We start from the raw sequence: 26605 nt of genomic DNA on the forward strand, positions 1-26605 counted from the left end.
CTCACAAACATTTATAACATTCCAAATATAAGATGGCAATGAGAGAGTGGCTAATTAGATCATCGACTCATGGGAGGTGATAAGGAATCTTGTGGTGAACAAAGATGACATTGGCAGAAAGTGACCAACTGAATGAAACTACATCAGACAAGGATATAAGAGTGGAATTTTACAAGGAATTTGAAAGTTATTTAATAAATGTAATATACCCTACATCACAAAATGGCAGAGAATTATGCCATCATTTTTCATCAGGTTATCAAAGGGGGTTTGTGTGGCTTGAAGAACCATCATGTTAGAGCAGCCGGGTTAATACGTCAATGAATTCTATAACTCCATTTTTACTGAAATAAAAGTCTTTCTGAAACATCTGCCAGCATTAGCCTCAATGGCAGTATGACTGTCTAAAAAGACCATCTGCCTGGGAAACTAGATGTACCAGATACTTGTGCACTTGGTTTATTTATTTATTTATTTTTAAAATTTATAAGCCGCCCCACTCCCGGAGGACTCTGGGCGGCTAACAATAAAAACACATAAAACATAACAAAACAAACAGTACAAGAACAGTCATCCAGGGGTCAGGTTTTATAAACCCCAGGCCTGCCGGAAAAACCAGGTCTTAAGCAGCTTACGGAAAACCAACAGGGTGTGAGCAGTCCTAATCTCCGGGGGGAGCTGGTTCCAAAACGTGGGCGCCATCACAGAGAAAGCCCTCCTCCGCGGCCCTGCCAAATGGCACTGCTTGGCCGACAGGACCTGAAGGAGGCCCAGCCTGTGGGATCTAACCGGACGAAGGGAACTATGAGGTAGTAGGCGGTCTCGCAAATAGCGAGTGGTTGGCCACTCTGAGAATAGATAGCTGGTTGAGATGGGCCAAAGGTCCAATTCAGTAGGGCACTGCTTATGTTATTAGTTGCCTTTCTACATTTATATCATTTCATTTTAAAAAGTATGAACATATTTGACTGAATAGGAAGGAGTACTACATGTTCAGCTTTGACATATAATTTATACAGTACATCTCACTCAAACAATACTGTGTTTCCCCGAAAATAAGACCCACCCAGAAAATAAACCCTAGCCTGATTTTTTGGGGGTGGACCTAATATAAGCCCTGACCCAAAAATGAGCCCGGGAAGGATGGGCATGACCAGCACAAGAGGCAGCGAGTGCATGGAGGCCCATGTTATCCAACAGCCGCTACAGCCTGCTGGCCCCTTGGCACTGCACAGGTAAATCCAAGTGCAGAGGTGGAGGGAAGGCAGGTGATCCGGACATTTTGTGCAGCCACCTGACTTGTGGGAGGCTCGCACAGTGGCACCAGCAGCAGGCGGAGGCATGGGGGTAGGCAGGTGATCTGGACTCATTGTGCGGCTGCCTGCCCCAGTATGGCTGCAAGCAAGGCGAGAGATGTCCGGATCACCTACCTCCCACCACTCATGCCTCTGTGTCCACCTGGCTCCACTGCATACTTGTCTGCTTGCAAATGGGGCACCTGGAAACGGAGTGGTTCACTTTGTTTCCTAGCGCCCCATAGGTGCCCAAACACTTTTCGCCCAGATGGAGAAATGACAGAGACTGGAAGCTTTGTCTGCTTGCAAAAGGAAAAAGTGTGGAGGTGGAGGGAGGTGGCAGCCCAGTTCTTTGGCTTCCCTCGCCTGTCCACACCGCTCTCCTCCTCACCTGAAGGCACGTTCCGCCAGCCCTGCCCTTGCCTCCCGAACGTCTGCCCTGGGAAGCCCTGTAAACCGTTGCGGCCATGAGCAAGAAGATGGTGGGAGGGAGTGGCCAGCTGGCCGCAAAGTCAGCCATCACCCGAAAATAAGCCCTAATGGGTCTTTTGGTCCAAATATATATATAGGGCTATAAGTTCAAAACAAATTTATTTTCCCCTTCCCCCCAAAATTAAGCAGTTAAACATTAATCTGAAAATATTAAAACACTACTATAGCTAATTCTATCTTTCAACTGGCAGAACAGCATCAACAAGCATAGAAGCCCAATAGCATCCTTGGGCTTAATCAATTTGCATATTTTCAAAACTATTCCAGAGAGTTGTCAACATATGAAAGCACTGTAAGAGGCTAAATTGATCTTTAGATTTTCCACTTTGATAGAATTTTCTTGAAAAATTGCAGTTTTTCTACTCTTCAAAATGTATGTTGAAGTGTATAGCTTTTGAAAATTTAATCTGGGGGAAATGGTTACATTGCTCACCAATCTCTCAAATGATTAAATTTTCTGGATTTTTTTAGATATTTATAATGTCTCTAATTTATGCTTAGGTTTATATCAACAACAATAAAGAAAATGAACTGAATAAGTACACTTGCTACAAGGGCTGTGACTGCCACTCGATAAATTTTTCAGAACTAGGAATGTTGGAGCCCTTCCAACAGATCTGTCTAAAGCTGATCTGGCTTTCATATCAATAGAAACATAGTATGTAGATTGTAGTAATAAATTAATCAGTAATACAGGGGAAAGCATCAGAGTTGCAGTTTTTCTCATGTTCAAATATACACAGCAAATACTTAATTCACAAAGCACATATGACACAAATGGTGTGAATCCTCAATCACTAACAATATTAACTTAAGTAAACATATTTTGCTCATCCTACTCATATGCACATCAGAGATAAGGTTGATGCATATATGAATAAAATACTGAACTTTCTGGAACATGAAAAATTGTATAATGGCTCACTGAATGTCACGGGTTCCTCCTCTTTATCCAATATTTCTCATATTGTTTCCCAAATGCAGATATAGCTATCATAAATTTCAAATGGCTCTAACACAGTTACTGCTTTAACCTAGTCTGTAAAATGTAGTTGTGCAGCTTTTGGTATTGGAATTGGTAGTTAGCAAGGAGTCTCTCGCCTGGAATATTTGTTTATTTAATATATTATTCTTGTTAAATAGAGATAGGAAAGTTTATAACTATTTGTAGACTCATTTTGTAAAGGGGAGGAGAATCTATCAGTTTTTCTTTTTCCTCAGTAACCAGCAGGGGTGGATTCTATCTGCTTAATGTTAAATGTATTTGATATTTGGGTCATTTTTTTCCTTTTTTGTACACAATTTATTTTACTTTTTTGTTGTTAGGTTTGGATGTATGTTGTTGTTGTTGTTGTTATTATTATTATTGCTTTGTGCTTTATTCTTGTTATCCCTGTGTCTATTTTGCTAGTTTTTTTCCTGTTCACTAATTCAGAAACTACTGCATCAAAAAAGAGGACCATTTTCAAAGTAAAAGAACATGTAAAAAGTAATATTGTAAGTAACAGAACTTTGTAAATCCTAACCATTTGGACAAAGTTTAGATATATTCTCTTACTAGGGAAAACAAAGGTATTGACATCTTTTTAAAAAGAACACAATTTAACAGCAAATAGAATATCTAAGTTGCTTGTTATCAGATGTTTGTGGATAGCTCAGAGATATTTTGGATGGATGCTTCATAAATACATGCATCTCTGATCATACAAAATAACTATTTCCGGTATTACTTTTAGGTTGACATACTGCAAAAGAGCAGCACACTCACATTTAAATGGGAAGAAAGGCTCAATCATTTAAAGTTGTAAATACAATGGCATGCACATAGGAATCGGATAGTTGTTTGATCCATAAACAACAATATCAGAGGCATCTTTCAATCAATATCTTTGACTCTGTCAATTACATAGTTCCTCTATTACAATAACTGAATTAGCAGGGAAGCAGTTTTCTCATCAATTAAATACCAATATTTAGTACAAAAATAACATCAAATCTTTACAACAGATGTCTTTGATAAAGGTGTTGTATAGAAAAATAACAATCTATAATCTATAATTAATAATCTATTTGTTGTACAATAAAATTGGCAGCTGAAAATGGGATATCTGAGTAATTTTGTTAATGCCATTGAACAAGCATCTGGAATCTTAGCCTTAAGAGAGGCTAAGATTGATAAGGAAATGATATGATTTACTATATAATTAGAATATTTTCTTCTTGAAGTTTTGAATTTACTTAGCTAAATGTGATTGAGTTAAACACTTAGGGCTTATAAACAATCAGCGTGGTTTGATTGTCAATATCTCTGAGGGAGATGGGTAGTTCAAAAATGTGAAAAATAAATAAACATTTATTTTTTAATTAAATTTGTTTTTGCATATTCTGCCTCTTTTGGGATCACCCCCCCAATAAAATATAAAAATTACTCTTAGTGCTGTGCCATTGGAGTTTTGTTAGGTATTATGAACATATCAACATATAATCTTGCACATAGGAATGCATGAATATGTGGTACATTCATATTGCATTAAAGCTTGAAATGGTATTTACTACATATATTGAAATTGAATGACAGCTGATGGCCAAAAATATAGCATGAATCTGATCTACAGCTGAAACATTTGAAAAGAATAAATGACTATGAGAACATGAAATGCCTCTACTAAAAGATAGTATTAATAGTCCCTCAGTGACAGTCACGTACACAGAACCTGTCCATTCATTGCATTTAATTTACATATAATCGTTACATACAGACATGTGTGTGTGTGTGTGTGTGTGTGTGTGTGTGAGAGAGAGAGAGAGAGAGAGAGAGAGAGGGAGGGAGGGGGAGAGGGGGAAAGAGAGAAAGAGGGAGAGGGAGAGAGAGAGAGAGAGAAAGGCTACACATAAATCTTTAAAGAGTACAAAAATATAATTCAGGCAATTCAGATACAAGCAATTTAAAATGTTTGATTTCATTGGATCAATTGCTGCATTATGCACAGCAATATCTGAGTGGATGACTTTGCTGACAGGAGAAAGAAATATCCATCTTTTCAACCAACCCTAACCCCAATAAAATCATTACTTTTATTCAGGTGTATGTATGTCACATACATTTATCATTTTGGGAAGTCACGGTTCCAAAACCTTTGAGAACTGTTTCCTTCCTTAAAATTGTGAGTGAGATATTGAAGTAAGTTACAGCGCAATAAAAAGATGCAGTTTTCATCTACTGGAGAAGAATTCTATAATGTTCTATAATGTTCAACTTCACTTAGAGAGAAGTGGGAAAAAGAGAGACTTTCAACTTTTTTTAGCATAGCCTATACTTAGAATCCAGGGAAAAGTTTCTTATTAAATGAATTTTAATTGTTTATTTCACTATTTATACTTTAAAAACATAACCTTTTCTACAATGAAAGTTAAATGTGTTAAGCATTACAACAATAGAAACAATCTCCATTTAAAATAATAATATATGGACATATTGAAAAATTGTCTTGCTTGTTTGTACAGAAAAAGAGTAATGCATCAAAGCATAGTGTCATACTGGGGCAAAACTCTCTCATTCCCTAAAACAAATAGTCCAGAATCCAAAGTTTCATAGCTGCTTCCTAAAAACATAGATGGGCATCTTATATAATGAAAAGTGCCTGAGCAGATGTAATCCAAAGTCTACTATTTTATTTCCATCAGTTCTCAATCACATTGTCCTTCAGACTACGGATTCAGAAATGTAAACTAAGGAATGATTAATCTATTTCCTCTTATCATAGTTATATTTTTTAAAAAGTTAAGAGTGAACTATAAGTACAGAGCTTTTCCAAAAGTATCTCTCAGTTCATGAAAACTCTTGTCAGAGTTGAAGAATTAGTCACAAAGATACTTTGCTTTTTGTTAGCTGATGGACATAGCATAAGTGAAGAGTAGACAGAGCGGTTTCTTCATAGATTCCTCATAGGAGAAGGGAAGGACTGTTGTTAAATTGGCAAAGAAGATGAAGTCTTAAAAAAGAACATGAGAAGAAGAAAGTTTTGGAAAACAGTTTTGGAGGAATAATGTATGGCAATCAAAGATAGATCTAAACAGTATTTGTTGTTTAAGATTTGTTGTTAGTTTTAAGGAAGAGCCAGAGGTAGAACTAGCTCAATATGCTTAGCCTCCTTCTCATATCTAAGTAAAAAAGCACGAATGGAATTTAAACATAGAAATACCTACATTTGTAATTCATTACTATGCTAACATACACACTTAACAAGGTATAGTTTATCAGTAGCAGGAAGAAGCTTTGCTTTGCCAGTAGAAATGTTAATATCTTAGTAATACCCAGTCAACATTTAAACTGTTTATACCTTTAGGAGAAGAAAACACCCACATCAAAATTGCTTGGATAGTTGCTTCTAACTATCTAACTAAGATATCTAACTATCTAACTAAGCTATTGTTGTTACCATTCAAGAGAGCAGTGGAAGGCAGAAGACCAAGAGAAGACTTTGACCTTATCTAGTTTTCAATAACCCTTGTAAAGGAATCTTACATAAAATTGAAGCTAAAGACTTGACTTGGTTTGGTGTAGTAATAAAAGAGAAGAAAATTTTACAACTTGTGTCTGGGATTCTGAATCTGCATTAAATCCTAGGAATCCACAAAACCCTGTGACTTTTGTAATCAAGCAGAGGCTTCAGTTTATGGAAAAGGATGACCAAATGATTTTCTCAAGATTCTCCTTTCTTGTTGTTCCACAAAACAAGCCTTGTTTCATCGAAAGATCCAAGCTTTTTGAGTAGGTTTAAAGAATGTGGAGAGCTGCTAAAAAGATGGGGCACTGACCGAAATTCTCTTTATGCTTTCTATGTACAAAAACTCCCGACAGCTCAGAAAGCATTCTGGGAAAGAAAGTTATCATTAATTACACTCTGTTTTTTCTTTTTCCTTAGGGAGAATGTGTGAGTTACTCAAATGTGCAAACACAGTTCTTCTGCAAGATAATTAAACTGAAGCATTCATATATTATGTATGTTGTGAGATTATAATTCAAATTATACTTCATCTGTTTATATTAAAGGCATGTTGATATAGCATAGCATTCTTTATAATTATATAATTATTATAAGAGGAAAATAAATTATGAATACTATACTGTGTTTCTGAGCAAAGAAATGAGATGAAAAATATTTAAAAGATACTTAGAAACATGTATTCTAAAGCATTTGTTCCATTTTCTAGATGTACATAAAACTTAAGACTTGTAAGTCTCTATATAGCTAACATAAAGCTAAATTTTTGGCATACATTTTCACTGTGAACTCAAAATCTCACAATTCATTATCTCTCATTTTGTACATCTGGTATTCCTTATTCCTAAATAACTTTGTTATACAACAAACATGTATTGATCAGTTCATATTTGCTAAATCTCTTAACATTCTTTTAAATGCAAGTCCAATATTAATCTTCTACTATATAATTCTGATTACTTATGTAATTATTTATAAACTTGATTTGTTCCTTAGGCAAAGGAAAGAAAAATCTGATAAAATAGCACGAATTACCAGATTGCTCCCACTATGAATATAGCAGGGAGCCATCTTGAAAATATATTAACTACATTTAAATATTGCTTTTGAACAGAATTAATATATTTTTGCATGGAACGTTCCTATTTTAATTTCAGGTGAAATCTGATATATAAAATATGAGGCCATGGCAACCAGTGCTTCACTAGCATTAGTCCACAGGACAAATCCTTACAGAGGGACACTAGTCCTCCTTTTCAATAAATTCATGGAATAAATACAACAGTTAGTGCAGTCATGATCTTATTAACAATAAATATGGCACCCTATTATGTAGCATGTGAAGGAGTAAGCGCTTCAGTTTTTTTGTATTTAGATTTATGAAACAAATATATGAATGTTTATTTAATATGATTGACATTACATTAGTTGCTAATTACAGATATATACTAGAAATTTTATCTCAGTATTGTCATCCAAGAATAGCTAGTGCTTGTAGAATCCTTATGGAAGTTTCATCTGTGCTCTAAGTTCAATTTACTTATTTATTTATGAGACTTATATACCGCTTTAAGTGCAAGCACTCTCTAAGCGGTGTACACCAGTAAGCAATGTATATATATAATTCTGAAGGAAGGGCATGTACTAGATCAGAAATTCATAACTAGCATTTGTGGGGGAAAAGATCATATGACTTCTTACACTGTTAATAAATAGCATTTTGAGTTATACTTTAGAATGCAGATAAATTAATCTGTGAAGCAAAGCTTCTTAAAGTTGCTTTATGCATCATGTTTTACTACTCTAAGAACAGAATATAACTATAGAAAATGGATTAATACAGGATACTTTTTATTTCAGTGGTATGAATTTAGAATATACCAGCATTTTGCTAGATAGTACTACTTTCAATAGTACTTTGAGATTTTAGTAAACTGCAAATGAAACAGCTCGACATATTATTTTTATTCACTAATATTTACTTCATGAAATAGAATAATATGCCAGGAAGAAAAGTATTCTTTTAATTTGAATTTCATGTCATGCTGGCTTATGAAAGGGCCAATCAAAATACTCAATATTTTGCTGAAAATTAAGAAATTGTTGAAAAAGTGTAGTGACTGACATATCATTTAGGCCAACAATGATCCTTGATATCTCCATTCAGTTAGTCAAGGCTCAGTAACAATTTCTGAAATCACGGTGGAATCTATCGACACTGAATAGATACAGTGAAACCTGTTGATGAATGTGGCACATTTTCTGACTGAATGGGGTAGGCTACCACAAGCTAGCGATCTTAACAGAAAGGCCAAGGACTGAAAGAGTCATAGAGACCAATCTCTCTTCTCACCTCTAGAGGTGGTCCCTCCAGGACAGAGATGAGGCACATTGGTGGGGGCAGTGTGGGAAAGCTTGCACTGCTGCCGCCCAGGCTGTATCTGTTCTGTGGATAAATAGAGGGCTTCAGCCTCCAGAGTTGTCAATCCAGCACCCTTCAGCACTAAATTAAAAAGAATATAAATAAATATAAAAGAATTGAGGTAGATTGGCAAAGCTAGGCATTTGAAACATGGATTGTACCTTGCTTTAGTGCCAGTGCTTATTTGACGGATAAAATCATTAAAATTAAAAAGCACAAATGAATAAACGAAAACCTTGCTATTTTTGCACCAGGATCAATATGGTTTGCTAAACAATATCATCCTCGATGGTGGTTTCATAAAAATACATTATTAATGAAGCATCAAAATGATTTTAATTTTTCTATTTTACTATTTTCTAGAATTTCAAATTGTTTATCAGTTACTCTGGGGACACTGTTTAAAAATAAATGATAATATTTCAGTATATGTCATAAACATATACTGAAGTACGTAAACATTTCTTTCTATATGAAGCTAAAGGAATAAAAAGTGATCATTTTGTTTGCTTTTTAATTCTTTTTGAGGGAAATGCTGATTTATTTATTAGCTCTCCATTAAACAGATTGTCTGGTCTCTCTAGAATCAAAACAGTGGGAAAGCTTTTTGAAAAATTCAGCATATACAAATCCAGTATGTTACCAGCAGTTATAATAATATTCTTCTCTAAAATGCATACTTCTAGATTGATACAATTAGTTTACAAGTATGAGGTCACATATTTATTTATCCCCATTATTATTATATCATCTTACTAACGTTAAATACTTTTGCATCCATTTATATGTAATGTTCAGTCCAATATAAAAGGAATTGTTACTTCTGGTACATGATGAAAAGAAACCAAAATTATTTTTTAATGGCATGATTTCTCAATAAAGTTCCTCTGGAAAATAAAAAGCAATTACTTTTTTAAAAGTGGGGAATGTTACTAAGAAGTGATGTAAAAACAAAGAAACTATTACTTTCTGATTATATATCATACAGTTAAATATATGTATCCTGAAATATTATCTCAGTGCAAGAAATTCATGTTTAGTTCCCTCAGTTAATATATACCAACTATTCCCCTATATTTAGAAGACTCATCTTTTTTTGACAATTTACTTAAAGCTAAAAGATCAGAAGGGGTATACTGTAGACCAGGGGCAACAAACTTTTTGGGTCTGGTAGAAGCTTTTATAATTTTGAGACAAAAGTTGTTGATCAGCAGTGCCCAACTTTCCGGCTTTGCGGACCGGCAGCAGCAGTGGCAGAGACGGGGAGGGGTACGGTTGTGCATGAGCAACAGGTAAGTGTGTATGTGTGCAGCTCATGCAAATGGAGCTTTGCACGCTTGTCTGCTGCTTGAATAAGTGGAGCTCCGTGCACTTGTGTGCTCACCCACTACTTGTGTTGCCCAGTTCCAAATGGGCCATGGCCCACTACAAGGCCGTGGCCTGGGGCTGGGGACCCCTGTTGTAGATAGTCTTGCAAAATAGTTTCTGGGAATGGAAGACTTCTGCAAAATGGCTACCATAAGAGATATAACTAACTACAAAGTAGCATTTCATCAGAAATGTAATGCTACTCCTATAACATCTCTCATGAGATGCTTCCTATCACCCATACGTATTTTGCTCCTTTTTTCTATGCCCATTTCCAAAGAAAATCCTCAGCTAAAACCTCCAGATATATTTATATTTGAAGAAAGCATAAGGGTCCTGGGAACCCTAGAAAATAAGAATGATTTTGGAGGCTACCATTTCGCTTTGTAGCATTACATTGTCTAAAGTTTTATATTAAAGATTATTTTCACTCTAAGTCAGGTAGAACACAGAGCATGTTGAATACCAAGGGAGATCACACTGGGCATGTTAGTACTGTAGGGTAACAATTTGGGAACCCAAACCATGACCTTTTACAGAATAAGATTTTTGTTCATTTACTGAGTTTCTATATCAACTACAGGTAGTCCTCGACTTACAACTATTCGTTTAATGACTGTTCAATGTTTCAATGGCACTGAAAAAAGTGATTTATGACCAGTTTCCATATTTACAACCATTGCAGCATCCCCATAGTCACATGATCAAAATTTGGACATTTGACAATGATATGTATTTATGATAGTTGAACTGCCCTGAGATCATGTGATTGCCATTTGTAACCTTCCCAGACAGCTTCTAACAAAGACAGATTCACTTAATGAACACATGATTCACTTAACAACTATGGCAAAAAGGCCATAAAATGGGCAAAACTCAACAACTGCTTTGTTGTAAGTCAAGAACTATGTGTGATCTCTTTTTGTACAATGCATATTTCAACAATTTTTTCTTTTCTAAGTATTATATCAATTATTGGGAAGATCCTCTTTGTTTCTTCTATCTATCTAAAGCTTTGAAGGTTTATTCACAACACAATAGTGAAAAGAGTTTTTTATATCTCCCAATCCCCTCTCTAATTGTTTTTGTCTGGGTAGAATTAAACTGCAAGGCTGATAAAGATAGCACAGTCTGGGATTATCAGTCTGGGATTATCTCAGACATACTCCCAATTTTATTTCTATATTTCAGAATAATAGAATAACAGAGTTGGAGGGACCTTGGATGTCTTCTAGTCCAACCCCCTGCTCAGGCAGGAAACCCTATACCATGTAAGAAAAATGGTTGTCCAATCTCTTAAAAACTTCCAGTGTTGGAGCACCAACAGTGGGATTCAGCCGGTTCGCACCACTTCGGCAGAACCGGTAGCTATTTTTTTGTTGCCCAGGCCCAAAATGGACTTCAGGAAGAGGCATCCACACAGAGAACTGGTTGTTCACATATTTGAATCCCACCACTGTGGAGCACCCATAGCTTTTGGAGGCAAAACAGTGATCTGATGTCAGAAAGATATAACACTGAAATCTCCTGGATGTCCCTTTGTCCTGTTCTAAGACCAGAACAACAAAATATCCTATAGCATCCAGGAAATCTAGGCAGAATATGGTACTGCAGTTGAAAGTCACTTTCTGTGAGATGGGCTGCTATATAAATTTAATAAATAAATAAAAAGCAATTATCTCAGCCATTTGTAGGATTTTGCATTACTTTATCTTAAATGCCTCATTCATACCTCTTGCACTAGCAGGTGCAGAGTTGATCATTTGAGATGGCGCAGAATGGGTAGAGCTCAAGCTTGAGGTGGAAGGACTGGCCTGGGAATAAGCAAAAGCAATCCTGATAAGTAAGTTCAAATATTTATTATTAAGGAGCCTGTGATGTATATAACAATATTAACAAGATGAAGGACTTGGGGAAAATAGTTTATTTATTTTAAATACTTATAATGCCACCCATCCTATTTGTCATATCCTTGGGTGGCTCACAATTTGCTTCATAGCACCTTTATCTTACATAATTAATACAATTCATATACAATATTGCAAAATATACTCACTAGCGCTTTCCATGCAATGTGAAAGAAATCTACATTCCTTTAACTTTATACTTCAAGTTATTATTTGTACACTCAGGCATATAGGACTGCACTATTTGGGCCAGTGTGAAATTTTCAATTCTTCAAACAGAGTAACCTGGTATAAGAAGTTTATCTATCTACAACTCTAGAGAAGCAATAAAAAGGCAAAAGGAACAGCAGAAAGAAGATTTTGTTAGCTCTGGAATATTCATTTTACCTCAGCAGGTGCAGAAACCTTGAAGGTTCTCACAAAGGACAAATAACGGATTATAATGTCTTTGTCATCAAGTCTGGTACCATGGAGCCCTTAGATCAGGGTGTCAAATTGCCGGCCCATGGGCCAGTTTCATCATACTGAAGCAGCACCCACCCCATTGCCGGCAATGCAAAAAGAGTCGCAATATGTCGCAACACGTCACGTGACATGGCGAGTTTGACACTGTGCCTTAGATAGAATCCTTTGGAGAACTGTGACCCCAAAGAAAGATATTTTGCCTAAGGCCTCATAGACAAGTTAATGGCATAGACAATAGATACCTATTATGCTACAGTAGTAACTTCTACAAGCACATTGTATGTAATCTATAGTTTTCTATAAAATAATCATGAATTATATATACTGCTTGCAATGTGTTTCTAATATATTTGCATGATACCTGCATGTGGTACACATCCTCTGCATTTTCTCCAACAGAACTGTCTGTTAATATAACCATATTTCCTGTTTCACTTGATGTATGGGAAGAAAGGGAAGATGACGAGTGTCGGACTGTACCCAGCATATTCAATGGGCTACAAAAATATACAAAAATGCTATTAACAAATATTTTCTTAAGCTTGTTTAATGAAGAAAATTTCATGCTGAAACATGCAGAACTTAGAATTCTTATACATGTCTTTTCATAACATGTACAGATAAGTATTTTTTATTTCTGCATGGAAAACATTAGCAAGTTTTTATATGTATGTATGTATGTATGTATGTATGTATGAATGACTTTGATAATTTTGAATATTAGAATCCCAGGTATGGACATTTAAAGTCAATCAGATAAAAATAAAGAGCTCTGGGATGTAAGGTAAAAGGCTTTTTTATTAATTGCTGAGCTTTCGTTAACAATCTGTTAACATCATCAGAGCAAAGGGCTAAATGAGAAGGGGGGAGTATGTGCATAAATTTACATAACAGTTAAACAAGCGGGACTTTTGAAAATGGTCTTGAGACTGACTGCTTTATGCCTTTAAGAGCTTCTTAAACACGTTATGTGCACATGCCTCACTGCAACCGTTGTTTAACTGTTATTTAAATTTATGCACATACTCCCCCTTCTCATTTAGCCCTTTGCTCTGATGGTGTTAACAGGTTGTTAATGAAAGCTCAGCAATTAATAAAAAAGCCTTTTACCTTACATCCCAGAGCTCTTTATTTTTATCTGGTTGACTTTAAATATATATACCGTATATTCTGGCGTATAAGACGACTGGGCGTATAAGACGACTCCCAACTTTTGAGAAGATTTTCAGGCTTTAGAAAGTCATCTTATACGCCAGAAAATACAGTACAATATTGAATTTCTGTTTATAGATGAGCACAATAGGAGCTCCTTTGCTGCTAGAAAGCTTTGTCCTGTTAGTGCTTATTTCTGTAAAAAAATAGGGCTGGCCACTAGGGGGCAGATTGGTTTTAAATTCAGAGAACAGCTACCTGTATATTCCTGCGTATAAGACGACCCCTGACTTTTGAGAAGATTTTCAGGCTTTAGAAAGTCGTCTTATACACCGGAAAATACGGTATACAATTATGTTGGTCTTCAATAACATCAATTTTCAGATATTAATAACTGAAAAATTATTGTTTTTATTAAATTTGGTTGATAATTGTTATGATCTTATTTTATTACCTGTTAATGTCAGGTTACTACATAAATAATAAGAAATAATAAATGTTCAGACAGCAAAAACAATCTTATAGGAAATTTAATCCCACAATAATGAAGTGAATTTAAAAGTCTGGCCTTTTATTTATTATAAATTTGAATAGTCCAAAAGTTTTGTTAATGAGACTTTTCAGTTACATGTAGCAGGTATATTAATTATTCAATTTCAGATGTTATTTGAAAATGCAGATACAGAAAGACTCTTCTAAAATAGAACGTGTTTAAAATAATACCTGTGGCGATGCATCACTTTGATGCTCTCTGGACTCATTGGACTGTGTGATACAAGCATATTGCTGCGTGGTGTGCTTGTTCCTGAGCAGGCTGGACTTAACTTTTCCAGAGTGGGTAACTCCTGTAAAGGGCATTAAATGCTAATTGTGAATGGATAAGGCAGAATATAAATATTGTTTATAAAATTGGATACAACTAATATGGCCTGTCCACCAGCTCTACTTGTTTAGAACAGGGTTTTTCAACCTTTTTACCGACTGTACCACTTTTAGGATATGGCAATATTCGAGTACCACCTAGCAAGGTGTCAAAAACTTGATGACCAAAAAAAAAAAACCTGTTCAAAGTTGCAATTGCACTGAAATGACTTATGACCATTTTTCATACTTATGACCATTGCAGCATGCCCAGGGTCATGTGATTTATATTTGGATGCTTGGCAACTGATTCATATTTATAATGGTCACAGTGTTCCAGGGTCATGTGATCCCCTTCTGCAACCTTTTGACAAGCAAAGTCAATGGCAGAGCTGCTGGCAGCCAAGTGCTAAGGCGGGACTTCCTTTCCTCCCTCCCTTCCCTGCCTCCCTTTTTCTCATTCCCATCTCCTTCTGAAGGAAGAATTTGAACCCCCCCCATATTTTCCCTCTTCCATATATTGATCAAACAAGGAAAGATCTCCAGAGACAGAAAAGACAAACTGCTGAGTGAAATAGCTTAAAAAGGCACATTCTCCTTTAAGAATTAGCTATTGGCTAGAAAAAAAAGTAAGGAGCATAGCCAGCACTTAAGGAAGAAAAAAAAATGTAAGTACTGGCTGCTGGCTAAGGCAACCTCCCCAAAATAGCTCCATTCATAAGTAAAGGAATGCTACAGGCAAAATCCGTTCAGGAGAAAAATACTTCAAAATCCCTTGAAGCAAAAATACTTCAAAATCCCTTGCAGCTAACAACAACAGAGCAATAGAAGCTAACAAGAGACATCAGCCATCAGCCAAATAGAAATTGCCAAACACTCCTTAAGAACACAAAGCCCTCATTACACAAATCCCAGAATTTCAAAGTCACAAAAGCACATCAGAATCCTTTCACTCTGCATCTCCTTCCCTCCTCCGTGCCTCACCTCCAGCCATTGCTGCCTTTTTTCATTCCTCTTGGAGGGCGACCCCTCTCCCGCTGCATTTCTTGCCTGTTTGCTGCTGCCAGCCAGGTGGCTGCCACAGCAATTGTAGATCGGCTCATGGCCAGCTTGCTTGACCCTCCCCCTTCCCCTCCTTCTTCCCCTTCGGTGCAGCTGACTCTGCCTCCTCCCAGGGCTGCTGCTTTTTTTCTCTCTCCCTCTCCTGCCCAAACTGCCTCCTTTTATAGGCTCTCCTGTCTCCGTCCCCCTCCTCCTTTCTCATGGGAGAGGGTGAGCCAGAAGTGAGCCTGGGGCTTTTGCAGCTCCAGAGGACTCTCTCACTGTAAGTCCTTGCCTGTGCTGGCTCTTTCCCTCCCCCACTACACTTGGCTAGGCAGGGCTGTGTACCACCTGCCACTCATTAATGTACCACAAGTGGTACACGTACCACCGGTTGAAAAGCCCTGGTTTAGAAGATAATAGAAATAAAATAAGCAAAGATGAAGAAACTGAAAAATTGAGTTATGGTGACAAAATTCACTTCCAAAACATAACAGGAAGATCAACGGTAGAGACAAAAAGTATGAAAATTCTGTATCTTAGAATAGCATTAATAATGTTTTGTTTAAACTGGATTACTTCTTGGCATGGAACCACAACATGAAGATAAATCATAAAGACACTACATTAACAATGTGTGTTTAGTGTGTTTATTTATTTATAAAATTTATTGGCTGTGCCCATCTTATCACAGAATCATATCTCAATGCTGAATTTCAGTGAAACAAAAAACAAAATGATTCAAATATATAATTCTATTTATTGTTTTATATATGAACTGAAAACATTAATATGTTTATCAGCTCATTCACTATCAGCCAAACAGTTATTTCATGTACTTGCAAGTATTGGTTATATATGGATAATGAAGCCATCAAGACCATATAAAACCATTCACTGGAATAATATCTAATTGAAGAAAAAGTTAAGATCCAATGGCTAACTAGACACGAGTAGCATCCAAAATGTATTTCTGTTAACAATATAATACATCTCAAGTGTTACTAAAAATTCTGTCTCAGAGTTTAAAAGTACAAATTTATATTTATTCTATTTTATAAGACATATTGGATAAGGTCAAAAATACTATTGTGAACTTACATGGTACAAACTAGATCGCATCATTTGAAACTGGTCAATTAATTTCTTATGGAGTGGACGCATCTCAGGATGTACAAACTTCTCATGTACTGCCAGACCTATTCCTAGGATATGTACCTATTAAAATTAAAAATCACAATTTAATATTCAGTTTCAATGAGACTACAGTATAATGCTTTCAATATTGCAAGATTACTAAAAATATTTAATGTTAAGACTATGAAATGATAACAGTTTTAATTGGAAAGATAACAAAAATGCAGATATATATGAAAGGTAATTGATAAATTGTTTGTTTTAAGTAACTATGAAACAACCTAGCACACTGGCATTTTTTATCTGAAAAGGAAATGTGAGTTTGAGAGCATAATCTTTTTAAAAAGATTTGTTCTGCAAGTGTATACACTTCTATTTATACTACTGAAGATGCAAGTGGCTAATACAGGTTAGCAAACAGCATTGTTTAGATTTGCATTGTCCCAACTTTCTTAGTTTTCAGTTATTTTCAAGTATCTGTATTTGTTTTATTCATCTGGTACATTATGTTATAAAGGTGGTCATCGAATTCTATATTTCTACATTTTTTTTGTTTTGTCATTAAATTCTATAGTTGTTTTAGAATATGAGCATAAACCAAATATATATGTAGTATAATGTTCTGGTTTTCAGTATTTTATATAGTTTGAATAATCCCATGTTATTTTGCATTATTGTAGATAATATTAAAAGAAACAAATTTTATTACAGTATTATTTATTTTTATTTTAAAAAGATAAGAATACCTGTTCATGCATCAGTTCTTTCAATTGTGTGATTTTTTCTGCATCTCCAGGATGAGAGGAGATATAATCCCTATCAAAAAAGGCCTGGAGAAGAAAAATAATAAGTTGTACTTTAAGAAACATAAGGAAAAACAAAAATAATCCTTGGTAGCTTTATTTTTTATACATGACTATGGAATCCATTTTAAATATTTTGTCACCTTCTCCTCCCATTTTTTGCAGCCTATATTTTCTCCATTCTTGGATTTTGTAATTTCAAAAGCCAACATATATAAATCGGTGGCAAAGGAAATTTGCTCTAGGATAGTGCCGAGCAATTTTTAGTAGACCAAATTTATTTTAAATTTCAACAGTAATACTATCAACATACCTCTTCACAAAATCCTGAAACTTTCATTTGTTTATTTCATTGTTTATTTCCACTGAACAGTAGATGAGAAATAAGCAACTTCAGAAATCATCAATATAAAAGTGTTTTGTGGATTTTCTGCATGCAGATAATCCAGAAATAATTTTATTAATTTACATTTTAAGTAAGATCAACTTTACTTAACAACTTAGTTGTTGAAAAGTAATGAATTCTTTAGCAATTATCACTATCCTTCTCTTTAGACATATATCCAACATTATCAAGATGACTTTCATTATTTTATTAACACAGCAATTTCTAAGGAGCATTTATTATTTGTAATTATTATAGTTACAAACTTTTATCTTTTCAATGAATTTCATATTTATACAAACAATAAAATATGATGCTATAAAAATTTACTTATATACAGAAGGTAGAATTCCCCAAAATAAAATAGTTATTGTTGTTAGACTAGAATACCGACATAAAGCTAAGTATTGTGTTATAATCATGAAAAAATGACACTGTTTCTTATATAATTAAACATTCTTATATACTGTTAAAGACAACAATGAAATATAACTGTATTGTGAAAAGCTGCTGAAAATAACAATAATCAGAAAAGTCTGAATTTACCTCCTGATAACGGGCTATGCCACCATTCACAGCAGCATCAATAACTCCATTCAGGCACATACTGAGTAGATTAATGTTCCCATGCATTTGTTTGTGTTGGTACTGGCTTATCAGTGTCCTTAGCTCCTGATTTTTGTTCTCTACTACTTGAGTGGCATTTTCTAGTGGGCTTACTTCAACCTATAATACATAAAAGCATGCATCAATATTATCATTATCATATATTATTATCATATACCTTCATCATAAGTATAAATAAATGTAGTGCCTTTTCATCCCTTCTAATATTATAAAAAATATCTCTTCATGTTATATCCTGTCTCTTATCTATAGGCACATTCATAAAATATCATCAGTCTGGGTGTCAGCAGAAAGCCCATAAGTAATAACACATCTTATTTTAACCTTGTTCAAATAAGCTAACTTTATATTCCTTTCTTTTTCTTCTAATAGTCTTCAGTTCAGACAAATATTGTTGTAGGATTTGATTTCTTATCCTATCACATTACAGTTCTTCAAGTTTTAATAAGTCATTTTTGCAAATCCACTAAGAAAAAATTATTCAGGTCACTTTCTTGGTTTACCATTTGTATTTTCCTTATCATTTAAAAAATAATAATCAGTTTCTTTTGTATATCCAATGAGACATCCTTTTCCAAGTCCTTCCTTGTAAATCCACTTTCAGTACCATCTCTGTCTGTCAGATAAAATTTGTTCCACATCAGTCATTTCTTTAATAACATCTTTTGGACATAATCTATCCATAGCGGTAGACATCATGACTGATACTGTTGATATTATGGCTGCTAATTTGGGGGTCCATTCTTCAAAAGTCTTCTTTAATAGTTTCAATGTTATAAAGTTTTGCATCATTTTATAGGTCCTAGTTAATTAACTAGGATGTCCTTCTGCCTAGAATCTTTAGTCCCATCTAGTGTCCAGTTTTCAAAATCATAAAATAAGTTATCTTTATGTCTTGCAAAAACCCCAGAAGAGATCTATTTCTAGTGAGAAGCTGTTCTTTATTAATTCCAAAAACTTATTGTAAAAATTTCTATATTCCAAATTTATCTGCGCTCTTAATCTGTTTGTAACGTTTAAAGATCAATATTTGCTGTTTACTTCAAATTCTTTAAATTCACATGGTATTTTCAAGCATTATAATAAGCAATTTACAGAGTAATTAGAAAGTGAGGCTAGCACACCTCACTTTCCTTTAAAAGGCACCAATTGCAATTGCAAGCAAGAGAACAATTCCTGTTTCCCAATAGTTGCAGTTTCCTTGAAGGAAGTAGCCATCCTGAGCACGTACGGACAAATTTTTGTCCTCTCTATATCTTGAAGTTCCATGGTTCCTTGGTCTTTGTTATGGTTGTCAGTTCTATTTTTGTGGAGACATCTTCAGTGTAACACTCCTCTCCTGGGAGACCTTCTATTAAATTAATTAATTATGTGAAACACTCATTTGTTACAAGCACATTTAACATTTTATTTTATCCATTAGATTAAAAATTACCCACTCTTTCTCTTTACTTTATACCTTAACTTAAAATAATAAAAATAATAGATTACCAATTCTCGTCTTTCCACTTCAAACCACCGAGAGATTCCAGGTAAACCGTGAGTCAGGGTTAGAGTGGTACGTTCAATCCACAAGCTCTACAAAGAAAAACAAAGCTTGACAGAATAATCAGGTTTTCACTAAAAGTGGGTCAAGAACGGGGCAATTACACATGATTGGGGGGGGGGACTGCTCCAAAGAAGGGGAAGTGGCTGAAAAAGTATATTTATAAGGTCCCTGAAGGTGAAAAGTCTTTAACTGAGTGAATGAGTGATCTTATTGTGTAGGCAAACATTACAGGGAGAAAACAGTCCTGCAGATAACAGGCTCTGAACCATGAAGGGCTTTAAAGGTGAGAACCACACTTTGAATTGCATTCAAAAGGCAACTGGCAATCAGCTGCACTAGTTGCCAGTTGACTTCTGAATGCAATTCAGAAGTTACAGGAATGTTTCAAGTACATCCGTCGTTTCTCAAGTTGCTGCATTCTGGACCATCTGCAGCTTTTGAATGTTCTTCAAGGGAAGCCCCATGTAAAACTTAAAATGACAGTCCAATAGATAGAAAGTCATTCCTGTCTTTACAGGAAAAGTAGCAATTGGCAGACTAGATGAAAGCAAATTCTTTTTAACCTTAACTACCCCTAGCTCTTAAAGCAGGATCCACTAGTTCAACCTTCAAATTGCAAAGTAATTCTGCTCAAGGAAGTGCAATTCTATTTAGAATTAAGGATGTAATTTTACTGGAAAGTGCCAGAAATCTGCAGATGATGGGTCTAGGGCTTGATCCCCTGTGATCCTGACTGAAAACATCATTTTAGCAATTGCCATCATATAATGTTTCCCCCCACTCATAAACTTCAGAGATGGTTCAGAAGGATACAGTATTATTGAAAACTGCTGGGACACCAAGAAGGATGGTTACATTACTCTTATCTCAGTTCTGTCAGATTAGTTTTCAATTGTGCTGAAACTAGGCAGAAACAGATCCAGATAATCTGTTGTAGTCTAACCAATTTCTCCATAATCTTCCCCAAGAAGGAGATGTTGGAGACAGATTGACAATCCTCCAGTAAAATGGGGTCAAGCAATGATTTCTTAAGGAGAGGGTGTATCATCACCTCTTTTAAAGTATGCAATAATATATCCTCTTTCAAGGATGCATTTTACCATCTCCCTGACTGAGCTTTCTATAATCTCCTTGGCAGTTTTCACCAACTAGAAAGGGCAGAAGTCCAGACCAAAGGTGGTTGGGTTGCAAAGAATCAGATCACATGCATGATCAAAATCATCTCAGATAACTCAGATAACACTCGAGGACTCACTAAACTCCTCTGAAGCTGCTCAGCTGGCATCAAGCTCCAAGTGAATCTGAACAACTATGTCCTTCAGATGTCTAAAAGAATTTTCACAGTGGCTTCTTGTGAATTCAATAGGAGAGTGAAGAAATATCAATATTTTGCCACTCTTATCACTATGGTGCAGACTTTGATATGACTCTTATCCATTCTAGGTCATATTCTGCTTTTTGTTTTGCTCCAGTAGTACATTAGGGTTTTTTAAATTTGTTTCATTTCATGGAACTCCTCAGAAAAGCAACAACCTCTCCCTGTCCTCCAAGTCCACAAATTGGAAGAAGACATTCAATTTTGTTCACGGACACTGCAACTTTCCTATTTCAGCAGGAAGTTCAGGCCTTGGCTTCTGAAGCATCCTCTAGAAACTATATAGTTTCATTAGCTCCCTCAGTCAGATTAATTAAATTTGCAAAAACTTGTATTTTTAGTCTGTTATTGCATAGTGCTGTGCATGCCTAAACAGAATTATGTCTTATAGAGCTCAACAAGGCTTACTTTTGCACCAGTTGAGCTGCTTTACAAGATCTACTTTTATATCATAAAGCTGCAATCAAATATTCAAAGATTTTAGTTGCTATTATTTTTGTCATCATTAAAATTGTTTAACACTTGCTTTGAGGATAGCAATAATTCTATGAGCTCTTACATATATCTAAAAGTTCGATATATTTTGCATAAAAATGTTAATATATTAGGAAGAATTAGAACCTTAAATTCATTTTCCTTGTCTTTGGGGCCCTTGTGAAAAGGCCTATCATAGCGGAATTTCCTGATGTTGTTAACTCGATAAAAGCTCTTTATGCGATCAGGGACACGATCCATATGTAGTACATCAATGTTGTCAGGAATTGGAGTCACTGCATAGATTTGCAAGTCTGTAATAAGAGTCCAGTCAAAGGAAAAAAAACTACATGCAATACAAAAGAATACAGATTAACCTTACACATTGCATAGTAATATTACAGTTCTTTATTACAGACCAACCTATCAAAAATAGTGCCATAAAAAACAAAATAGAAATACAAGTTAAGATAGGCAAGAAAATGGTAAGTGAGCACCTGTCCAGCCTAGATGAGTTCAAATTGCCAAGACCAGATGGATTACACCCCAAGGTTCTCAAGGAACTGGCAGATGTGATATCGGAACCACTGAACTATATTTTTCAAAGATCCTGGAATACAGGGGAACTACCAGAGGACTGGAAAAGAGCTGATGTAGTTCCCATCTTCAAAAAAGGAAAAAAAAATGTTCTCAACCTGTGGGTCGGGACCCCATTTGGGGTCGAACGACCATTTCCTTTCATAAGGAAACCACAGTTTAAATCAACATTATCACAGGATTTAATCTATTTTTATCTGGACATCATTTCAAGTTTGCAAAATGATTTGTAATAGAACTTTATATTAGAATTTGCATTAAAACTTTGGTGTTTATTTCGCTGTGCTATGTAAGTTTCCTGTTTTTATTTCTCTGTACAAGATGTATAATTATGATATTTCAGCCATTTATGCCTATTTTAGATTGTGCATGAATATTTAATTTCTAGTTTGAACTTTTAGTGATCTGGAATTAAAAACTGCAATTCTTCCTCTATCTCTTTACAGCAAGTTATTTTTTTTAGTTCAAGTAGACAGCACTAAAACAATTTTTATTTCCATCAAACTTCCTATAGTTTTTTTTTTCTTGCCAGTGGTTTTTTTTTATACTGAAGCAATTTATTATGTTACTCTGGATTTTACTATTGCTGAAAATTCAGTTCTAATTCTCAGCCTAATTTAATTAAGTTTTTATTTTAAAAATGCCCAGGTTTAGGGGCAAATATTACCATCAATTCTTTTTGTTTCATCAAAGTCTGAGGTCACATTTAGTTTTCATTTCAATTTATTAAATTTAGTTACTAAATTTTGCTTCTTAACGACAACAACACTATCTAATACATTCACAATCAAGGCCTCTCAGAAATGAAAAATAACAAAATAAAGTGCTAGTTTTTAAAGGTTCAGCAGGAACGTCATTGCATCCCTTAACTTATTTTTAACAGTATGCTATTGTCAGTGAATGTATGAAAATTTCCCTCTGCCCCATATATAGATAATTATACATGGAAGAACCTTATTAGATATGGAATTAATATATTCTAAATTTGGGTTACAACTTAGACTTTAAAATACATTATGGTTGAGCTGTATCAAACAGCCAGTATCTAGGAATATCAACAAGTGATAGCTACTACAGTACTGACAAATGAAGTAAATAATATCCTTTTCCTCTTTAAACAGTGTACAGAAATGATTATCATAAATGCTTTATTGCATCTGATTTGCTATTGATTTCACAATACAATTTATTATATATATATGGTAAAGATAATAAATGACACTGTAAACTCCTACAACAGATACTTTGCAATAATAAATGTATTAGTATTTAAGATGCTATAAAATTCTGTTGCTTTTTCTGCAAAACATTAATATGGCACTCTGGGAACATGTTTATTTGGGCATTCTCATTCTTTTTAAAAGTTTATTTCTTGATTTCGCTTCACAGGGAAAAGAGGAATATGCAACACACTTTTTTAAAAATGTTTTGAGGGGGATATTAGAATAGAAATACTGTAGAAGTAAAAACAAAGATCTTGTCAGGAAATTACAGAATATAATTTTATGAGGTTAGGAAAAATTAACATGTACAATAATGAATATCAAAGCTCCCTTTCACAAATCTGACAGTGCATGCTATATTCTATTTTTAAGTGAACCACCCAAACCCCCATTGCAGTTAAAGTTTTAACTGTCTGTAAACAGGCAATGAAAAATATTAAAATTACTATAACGTGTTCCAATTGTGAAATCTTTTTAATTTTGCAGCAACTTTGGTAACTTAATTCTAAAACATTAATCAAGGATACACTGGGCATCACACTGCAATATGCTGTCATCTGGATGATTTGGATGTTGCATTGCAATGGCTTGTGGAAATTCACTAAGCATTCTTTGTTGGAAGGTCTCTAACCTCTCATAGTCATGGCCTCGGCAAACGTACTCTTTATTCTGAAAGGAGAAGAAAGTAACATGAAATTAAAATATCACTGAGTTGTTCCCTTAGCCTCCTCACTTTTATTTATCAACCAGACTAAAAGACAGTGGAATAAGACAGTTCAAACAATTTTATGAAGTGGAAAGAAGGAAGGGGCAAACCATACCTCCAGAGGAGGCATGTTTCAGAGTATGGTCCTAGCACAGCTAGTTGTTAAGTTACGACAATAATGGAGCCTGCCCATTATGGTCATAATGTTAACTGAATCACATTAAATGAATGAGCCTCCATCCCTGCTCTCCTTAATGTGTCTTTTCTTCAGACCCTTGCAAAGCTGTTTTCCTTCAATCTTGCATTCTTACACATGCTTCCATCCTCTTTGGAAAAGCCTTTTTGCATGGAGGACAGAGGCCTGGCCGGACATGAGATCTATTGCACCCCTGCAGGCTTCCGCCCTCTTTGGAAAAGGCTTTTTGTGGGGAGGACGGAATTATATGTAAGAACACAAGATCTATTGTGAGGTCTGCAAAGAGGAAAATAGAAAGAGCTTCCTCTGAGCATTCTCTAAAGAGAATGGAAGCATGTGTAAGAAAAAGAAACCTAAGGAAAACAGCTTTGCCAGGGTCTGAGAAAAAGAAGGCCACTTTTCTGCCATGTGGCCCAGTCTGTTCTCCTTTTCTACACCGACATTGTCAGGTCTGGAGATCTTTGAAAGGTGAGTGATCAGTGAAAGGGTGGGGAGAAGCACATGGAACCCCATGGGCTAGCAAAGCAGGCCCAGTGCCTGTGGGGACCGAGTGGGCAGGATTGGAGGGGAAATAGGCAGGGGGCCTGTTACAGCAAGTTGTAAGGTTAAATGTGATGCTACAACATATGTAACTGCAGACCAGATCATAAGTATTTAGGGGGCGATGTGTCATAACTTTGAACTGTCGCTAAATGAATGGTCATAACTAAGGACAACCTGTAGTGAGAAGTTGTGCAATGTCATCCATAGTGGACACTTTATATAGTGCCTGCACAGAATTCTTAGTAGAACCTCTTTAGATGTTCAGATCAGATAGGTGGATTCAATTTTAGCAGGCTAGTATGGGATGTATTCCAGTGCTATATCATATAAGTGACAATTAGCACCTTGAAACTCACTAAAACCATGGCCAACTTTAAATGCGTGTATTCTGCAGCACCACACTGCTAGATTTTGCCCCAATTGCATCTTTTGAGTCAACTTGGAAGGCAACCCCACATGAGATATTTCACAGTAATCCAATTGCATGATGGTTAAGACATGAGTTACCACTATCAGAGCATCTTAATATAGATAGTGACATAACTGGCAAATCTGCTACATCTGGGCAAAGGCTAAGCAAAGGACACCAGATCATCAGTCAACTCTTTTAGAGGGAGAATAATTCCACCCAAGATAACTTCAAGGACTAATATTTCCTAATTGCTTGAATATTTATTAATACATCTCAATCCAGGTAATATTTTGTCTGAGCTTATTTCACTCCATTTAGTTTTTAACAGCTTCCAAACCTTAGTTCAAGCTTTCTACAACCTAGGATAGTAATGTATAAATGAATATCATTAGCATACTCATAGAATTATAGTATCATAGGGTTGGAAAGGGCCTTGGAAGTCTTCCAGTCCATGTCCTTGTCCTGGATAGGAATCTTCACAGCATCCCAGACAAATGGCTACCCAAACTTTGAGCCCAGGACCGAAATCAAATAAACTGTTTCATTGATAAATTTTCTGATGACACCTTACTGTAAACCAATGATAGTGATCACTGATAGTGCCTTTCATGTGCATGATAATTACTGGGGACAGCAGTGAACCCTGTGAAGCCCTCTGCTCAGATAGGAGAGAATCACCATTATATAGTGCAATGTCCAATCTTTGCTGATAATCCAGACAGTTGATAGTATCCAACACTGCAAAGTCTGATAAGACTGAAATGGACAAACTTTCACCATTTAGGTCTTAGTAAAAGTTATCTTCCACCACCACTAACATTTTTGTCCCATGACTGGGCCTGAATTCCAACTGGTACAGATCCAAATAAACCATTTCCTTTAGGATCCTCTATAGCTGATTTCCCACTTTGTTCCAAACAATCTTCCATAAAAAGAGAAGGTTGGAGACAAAACAAAATTTGTTCAGGAAAAACTTCAGAATGTGATCCTCATTCAAAGCTGTGTCACTATGTCTTCCCTCAAAGCAAGACTGGCTGATCTCCTGGATCCAACCACTCACACCCACTAGC

At 35.4% G+C, this 26605-nt stretch overlaps 1 protein-coding gene across 11 annotated transcripts in view; it reads right to left on the reverse strand.

The window, feature by feature from the left end:
- Positions 1-26605, reverse strand: part of DOCK3 (dedicator of cytokinesis 3) — a 182786-nt gene that overhangs the window by 11138 nt on the left and 145043 nt on the right. For 8 of the 11 annotated variants that reach the window (XM_039319577.1, XM_039319561.1, XM_039319554.1 and 5 more), the window contains 10 exons: positions 24206-24347; positions 22006-22172; positions 19952-20038; positions 18380-18559; positions 17392-17475; positions 16610-16726; positions 14330-14451; positions 12816-12951; positions 11815-11896; positions 8646-8795 (listed from right to left, as the gene is read on the reverse strand). In XM_039319577.1, the coding sequence (XP_039175511.1) occupies positions 8646-8795; positions 11815-11896; positions 12816-12951; positions 14330-14451; positions 16610-16726; positions 17392-17475; positions 18380-18559; positions 19952-20038; positions 22006-22172; positions 24206-24347 (1267 nt within the window). The remainder of the gene's footprint in view (positions 1-8645; positions 8796-11814; positions 11897-12815; positions 12952-14329; positions 14452-16609; positions 16727-17391; positions 17476-18379; positions 18560-19951; positions 20039-22005; positions 22173-24205; positions 24348-26605) is intronic. The other 3 variants (XM_039319619.1, XM_039319601.1, XM_039319593.1) reach the window with 1 other exon arrangement.

Source organism: Crotalus tigris, unplaced genomic scaffold (genome assembly GCF_016545835.1).
Source record: "Crotalus tigris isolate CLP2741 ecotype Arizona unplaced genomic scaffold, ASM1654583v1 scf7180000017601.7605149639:7615979, whole genome shotgun sequence".
Lineage (NCBI taxonomy): Eukaryota > Metazoa > Chordata > Lepidosauria > Squamata > Viperidae > Crotalus > Crotalus tigris.